The sequence below is a fragment of the Lonchura striata genome, chromosome 1 (assembly GCF_046129695.1).
Source record: "Lonchura striata isolate bLonStr1 chromosome 1, bLonStr1.mat, whole genome shotgun sequence".
NCBI lineage: Eukaryota > Metazoa > Chordata > Aves > Passeriformes > Estrildidae > Lonchura > Lonchura striata.
Genome location: NC_134603.1, coordinates 95554665 through 95560740, shown reverse-complemented (window position 1 = coordinate 95560740; position 6076 = coordinate 95554665). Strand labels below are relative to the sequence as shown.

The 6076-nt window shown below is 54.2% G+C and overlaps 1 protein-coding gene across 1 annotated transcript; it reads right to left on the bottom strand.

Annotated features, from left to right (window-relative positions):
- Positions 1-545: 545 nt before the first annotated feature.
- On the bottom strand, positions 546-2877 carry FOXC1 (forkhead box C1). The gene has a single exon (XM_021530580.3). It carries the CDS (start codon positions 2849-2851, stop codon positions 1154-1156), a length of 1698 nt encoding a protein of 565 aa, XP_021386255.1. The 5' UTR covers positions 2852-2877; the 3' UTR covers positions 546-1153.
- Between the last annotated feature and the right edge of the window lie 3199 nt (positions 2878-6076).

The following is a 6076-nucleotide window of genomic DNA, read 5'->3' as shown; positions in this document are numbered from 1 at the left end:
TGGAGTTTAGAAAAATATGAAATACGTATATGAAACTATAAATAAATATGTAATCCTTCTTTAAATATATAGGTGCATATGTAAATCCTAGATATAAATATATTTGAAACACACAAAGATCGATCAATAGCTCGACATATACAATTACACATGGTCTGGAACCTAATGCATGCACTTCTACCTCGGAGTTATCACTTAATATATCCCTACATAGGCATATTATTTAAAACAACGTAATGTCACCAATGTTTCCAGGTCTTGCCATTAATTGCTAAGAAAACGTGTTTGTTTATTTGCCAGCTCAGAGCTGCCATGGGAAAGTAGTTTTTTCCTAGCGGATAAGGCGAGCTGACTAAGTGGAACATATTGCAGAAGAGACTGAAAAGGGATTTTTCGACCTGGCAGTTCCTAAATGGTCTTTGGAATTTGTGCGGAGGGGAACAAGTTGTTCCAGCGACAAAGTTAGTTATGAAATCCCTTTTCCCTCTCTTTCTTTCTCTTTCTCTAAATGAAAGCATTAAAATATACAGACGTATAAAGGATCATTCCAACTGAATGGTAATTTATTAATAAACAAACAATGCAATACCTTCAGAATATTTTCAACAAAAAAAATATTGATAGAATAAGATTAATACAGTTTCCCTTTTTATATATAGTGAAAAAAAAAAAATCAGCGTTTCAGTCAATTATAACGTCACTTTTCGGGAAAGGGGAAAACACTTTCTGGCGTTTGGTCCGCAACATCCAACTACAAATTAAAAATAAATTACTATGTCGCAATTTACATTTTAAAACAAGTCCTTGTAGAAGAGGAAGGGGAGGGGGAAAGAAGCTGGTACTCTACGCTGGACCTTTCGCTCCCTTTTAAACACGGGGCATGACAATACCTTAAGGGACGGGGAAGAGCGCGGGATGGGGGGCGGGAAAAAAAAAGTATTTCTCAAAGCAATTAGAAAAAAAAAAAAACTTACGTGTTATTGGAGTAACACTGTCCTTTAACAAACCAAGACATGCTTTGGGGCTGTCTCTGTACAAAAGCTTTTCGCGATGCGCTCGCTTCCCTCCGCGGGCGCTGCGAGGGCCGGTGGCGCGATGCGGAGCGGAGAGCAGCGGAGCTGAGTTCCCGCGGTGTCCCCGCGACGGGGCGCGCTCAGAACTTGCCGCAGTCGTAGACGAAGGCCCCGGAGGTGCGGTAGAGCGGCTGGCTGCCGGGGAAGGCCATCTGACAACTCCCGCCGCCCCCCGCCCCTCCGCCGCCGCCGCCGCCCCCTGCCCCGCTGCCTCCGCCGCCGCCGCCGCCGCCGCCCGGCGAGGCGCTGAGCCCCAGCCGCGGCGCCTCGAAGACCTCTCGCGGGGCGGCGGCGAAGCCCTGCTGCGGCCCCGCGTAGCCCGCCGCGCCCGCCAGCGGGCCCAGCTCCCCCGCCGCCGCCGCCGCAGCCGCCGCCGCCGCCGCCGCCTGGTTGAGGTACCAGGAGGCCAGGCGGCCCTGGTGCGGGTGCGGGTGGTGCCCCTCCTGGTGGCCGCCCGCCGCGCCGCCCAGCCCTCCGTGCCCCAGCGCCCCGCCGCCGCCGCCCCCCGCCCCGCCGCCGCCGCCGCCGCCGCCCGAGGGCATGGCGTACTCGGGCAGCGGGTCCTCGGCGGGGCTGGCGGCCGCGGCGGGCAGGTGGCCGGGCCGGTCGGCGCCGCCCGCCGCCGCGTAGAGGCTCATGGCCTGCATGTTGCAGTGGTAGGTGCCGGCGGCGGTGCCGGCGGCCGCCTGGCCGCAGGGCGAGCCGTAGACGGAGCTGTGTCCCGGCGAGTATCCCCCGAGGGACAAGGCGGGCGGGATGCCGGTGCGCGGGGCGGCGGCGGAGGGGGCCAGGAGGCCGGGGCCCAGCTCGGCGGCGGCCTGCGGCGAGCTCCGCAGCGAGGTCATGATGTTGTCCACGCTGAAGCCCGGGCCGTGGTGGTGGGGCGGCGGCGGGGGCGGCGGCGGGGGCGGCGGGGGCTCGGGGGCCTCCAGGCTGAGGGAGCGGCTGGAGGGAAGAGTGCTGCGAGGGCTGCCGCCGCTGGAGAGGCTGCTGCTGCTGTCGGGGCTCTCGATCTTGGGCACGGCGCCGAGCGGTGGCGCGGCGCCGGGGGGGGACACGGCCTGCGGCGGCGAGGCCGTGCCGTTCTCCGTCTTGATGTCCTGGATGCGGACGGGCGGCGGCGGCGGCGCGGCGCTGCCCCCGGCGGGGCCGCCCTCGGGCTCGGCGGCGGCGGCGGGCGGCGGCGGGCGCGGCGGGGCATGGTCCTTGAGGTGCAGGCGGTCCTTCTCCTCCTTGTCCTTGACGGCGTCCTTCTTTTTGAAGCGGCGGCGGCGGCGGAGGAAGCTGCCGTTCTCGAACATGTTGTAGGAGTCGGGGTCGAGGGTCCAGTAGCTGCCCTTGCCGGGCTTCTTGTCGTCGCGGGGCACCTTGACGAAGCACTCGTTGAGGGAGAGGTTGTGGCGGATGCTGTTCTGCCAGCCCTGCTTGTTGTCCCGGTAGAAAGGGAACCGCTCCATGATGAACTGGTAGATCCCGTTCAAGGTGATCTTCTTATCGGGAGCGTTCTGGATGGCCATGGTGATGAGGGCGATGTAGCTGTAGGGCGGCTTCACCATATCCTTGGGCTGCGGCGGTGGCGTGTAGGGCCCGTAGGCTCGGGCCATGCCGGCTGGGTATTGCTCGTGGGCCGGGTGGGAGTACATGCTCATCGGGGCCGGCATGGCCGTGTAGCCCCCGCCGGCCGCCGCCGCAGCGGCGCGGTAGTAGCTCTGCTCTCCGCCGAGGTACGGCACCACTCCTAGGGAGTTGGGACTGGACACGGAGTAGCGAGCCTGCATGTCCTCCCGTCAGCTTTCCCCCACCCTCCCCGCCGGACCAAACAGCGCGTCCCTTCCCCCTCCACCCCTCCGCCGCTCCGCGGACCGAGCTGGACCGGGCGGCCGGGCAACCCCCACCCCCCCACCCCCCCGGCGGAGCGCGGAAAAAGGGAGGAAGAATAACGACGGCAGAGCCGAAAGCCTCCTCTTCTTCGCCCAGGAAAGCCCACCGGCGAGCTCCCGCGCTCCACGCGGAGGGGGGGAAAAAAATCAAAAAAGGGGGGGAAAAAGGAGGGGGACAAAAAAGGGGGAAAATGTTTTAAAAAAGAAAACGGCGGAGGAAAAAAAAAAAGTAATCGCAGCGGAGAAAGCAACTTCCAAACGCAGAAAGAGTATTAAGAAAATAAAACCTTTGCAAAGAGGCTCCCACGCTCCCAGTTCCTTGTTCCACGGGGATCTGCAACAAGTTGTCTGCAAAGGAGGGACAAAAGTAGAGGGATGTGTTTTGTTGGCTTTTTTAAGCGAGCAGAAGAAATAAAAAAATCCACCTTCTCGATCTCCCAGTGCAAAGTTTCCCTCTCTCTCTCCCTCTCGCTTTTTTTCAGTCTCTTTTTCAGTCGCAGGCTGCTTTGGGAAGCATCGGAAAAACTCCTGAACTTTTGAGCATCCGTCACCACGGCGAGAACTTTTTTACGCACTTACAGTTTTCTCCTTTTTTTTTCCCTCCCTCTCCTCTCTCGGTCTCCTTTTTTTTTTTTTTTTTTCCTCTCTTTTTTTTCCTTTTCCTCCTTTTGCAGGCGGCTAAGCTCCGCCCCGCCGAGCTGGGCCGGCCAATGAGGGCCGGGAGACACCCCGGGCTCTGAATGAGGAGGGAAAAAAAAATAAAAAAAGGAGAGACCGAGGGGAAGGAAAAAAAAAAAAAAAAAAAGAAGGAGGAAAAAAATCCCCACAGCAGCTCCGGGAGTTGTAGCGCTCGGGAACCGGCCACACACACTCGGCAGCACACGCGGACGCCTTGAGCGCCGCAGAGCCCCGCGTTCTCGCAGGCCGCTACGCACCCGCGGGGATCCTCCAGCGCCCGCGCATCGTGCGCGACGACACCGCCCGACCCCCACTGCCCTACACTTCGCTCGCTCGCCCACACACTCGCATCCTTACACGCGCGGTCGTCCTCGCACACGCATCCCGGGTACACGCACCATGTGCATGCCCTCACCAATATATATGTATATATATAAGTATATTTGTGTGTATGCATATATATATATATTTGTGTGTGTATATGGTTCCTCCGGAGCTCCTTCCACCCACGCGCTCACCCCGCGCTCTGCCACGCGTGTTTTCTCCACGAATGTTACTTCTCTTATTTATTGTTATTTTTTTTCTTTTGTTATTGTTATTGTTGGTGTGTGTGTGTAAGCTCCTTGGTCTGTTTTCTCCACACGTTCGATCGGGCTCTCTCCTCCCATTCCCTCCAGGCTGCCGCTCGTGTCGGCGGGCCGGCTCCATGCCGGTGTGCCGGCTCGCTCCCTGTCCGCCCGGCCAGAAGCTCACCCCAGCTGCCTTCCACCCCCCACGCCCGCGGGGACGGCGAGGAAAGTGCGGGTGTGTGTGCGTGTGTGTGCGTGTGTGTGCGTGTGTGTGTCAGTGTGTGGTGGGATGCCCCTGCACCACCCTGCCTGCAGCCAGCTGCCTGCCTGACCAAACGCTTCTGAAGAGATTGCATTCCTCCGGTTGACAAGGGTTTGACGAGTCCTCCAAAGCTCCTTTTTATTAATCAGCCACCAAGGCTTTCCTCTCCCTGCAAATGAAGCGTCCGCTGCCTCTGCTGTTTATAAACACGGGCGCGTTTCTCTGAACGGGGTCTGTAGTTCGCCCCTTCAGGTAATCTTTACGTGATGTTGGATGTGATACGGAGAGGGGATCCTTGCTTTAACTCTTTACTCATTTGAGACGGAGAGGGCACAACTTTGTTGCTGTTCTACTTAGGAGTGGATTCCGTGGTATGTCAGGTGTGTCAAAAGAAAAAAAAAAAAAAAGGAGGGGGAAGGAAAAGAAGAACAAAATGAATGTTCCCTTAACTGCTTGGCCGGTTCTGCTGTGAAGATTTTATTTTTTGCCTTTGTCTAACTATCTGAAATAACATTTGGGCTCTAATCAGAATAAGACTTTAACGGGAACTCAAAGGAAACAGAGAGTGAGGGCTTGGTTATTTGTTTTTTAAATTTTAATTTCATTTGTCTCATATTTGAAGAATGAAGATTTTCTTTTCCTACTTTAAACACAGGTGAAATTAGTATACACTGTTTCAGAATAGTCTATTTTACCAATACTTCAGATATTCGAAATACAACCCAGTGCTCTTCATTCGCTTTGTAGTCCACACCTCTGAAACTTCGTTAGCGTTAATAACAGATCAGCTAAAAGGATCATGCTGAAATAATTTTAAGGGGTGGAATTTGAACGGTAAAGACGTGTGTGTGGTGCGTTTGTGAGATTAATTGCCCATCCTGATCTTATGACACTAAAAATACGTTAAAAGACCCTTTTGGCTTCACTGATTTGAAACCCCCTTTCCACACTTTTTACTGTGATCGATTGCTTTGGGGATCATGCCTTTGGAGCGTGCTAAAGGCGCGTTTGCTCAGTGGTATTTTAGCAGGTATGGCTTTTCCTCTCAAACACCGATCTGTTGGTTATGTAAAAAAAAAAAAAAAAAGTATTTAAAATGAGATTCCAGTCATGTGAAGAAGGTAATTTATGTAGCTTAATATCTGCTCCTTTTCATATTCAAACGTAACGGGTCTCCTTTTGGTAGTAAATGTCAGTTCTTTAATGGTGAATACATTATCCCGTTTAGCCTGTTGTATTTCATCGTCTGGAATCTTTCACCTGCTCCTGCCTAATTGCACATTTTTTCCCCATCCTCCCACCACAGCAGAATTAATAAATGCGCAAGCACTGGATGTCAATTCCAACACTTTATATTTTCAAAACCTCTTTCTTGTTTTGTTCAGGAGAAAAAAAAAAAAAAAGAGAGAGAGAGAGAGAAAAGGGGCATTTTAGCACGTTTTTATGTAGTCCGGGTCATCCGGTTTTCCCACGGCATTACCTGCCGTTAAAAACAATTTCCGTGGGCTTCCCGCTCGCTCCCTTGAGTGTCCGTAACATGCCGCTCCGAAAGCCGGAGCCTTCAGTGGCATTTTCATTTTATCTGGACAATGTTGACGGTAGCGAAGTTGTTTC

Coding starts and splice junctions, on each gene's coding strand:
- FOXC1 (XM_021530580.3), bottom strand. CDS start 2,851: ATGCAGGCTCGCTACTCCGTGTCCAGTCCCAACTCCCTAGGAGTGGTG.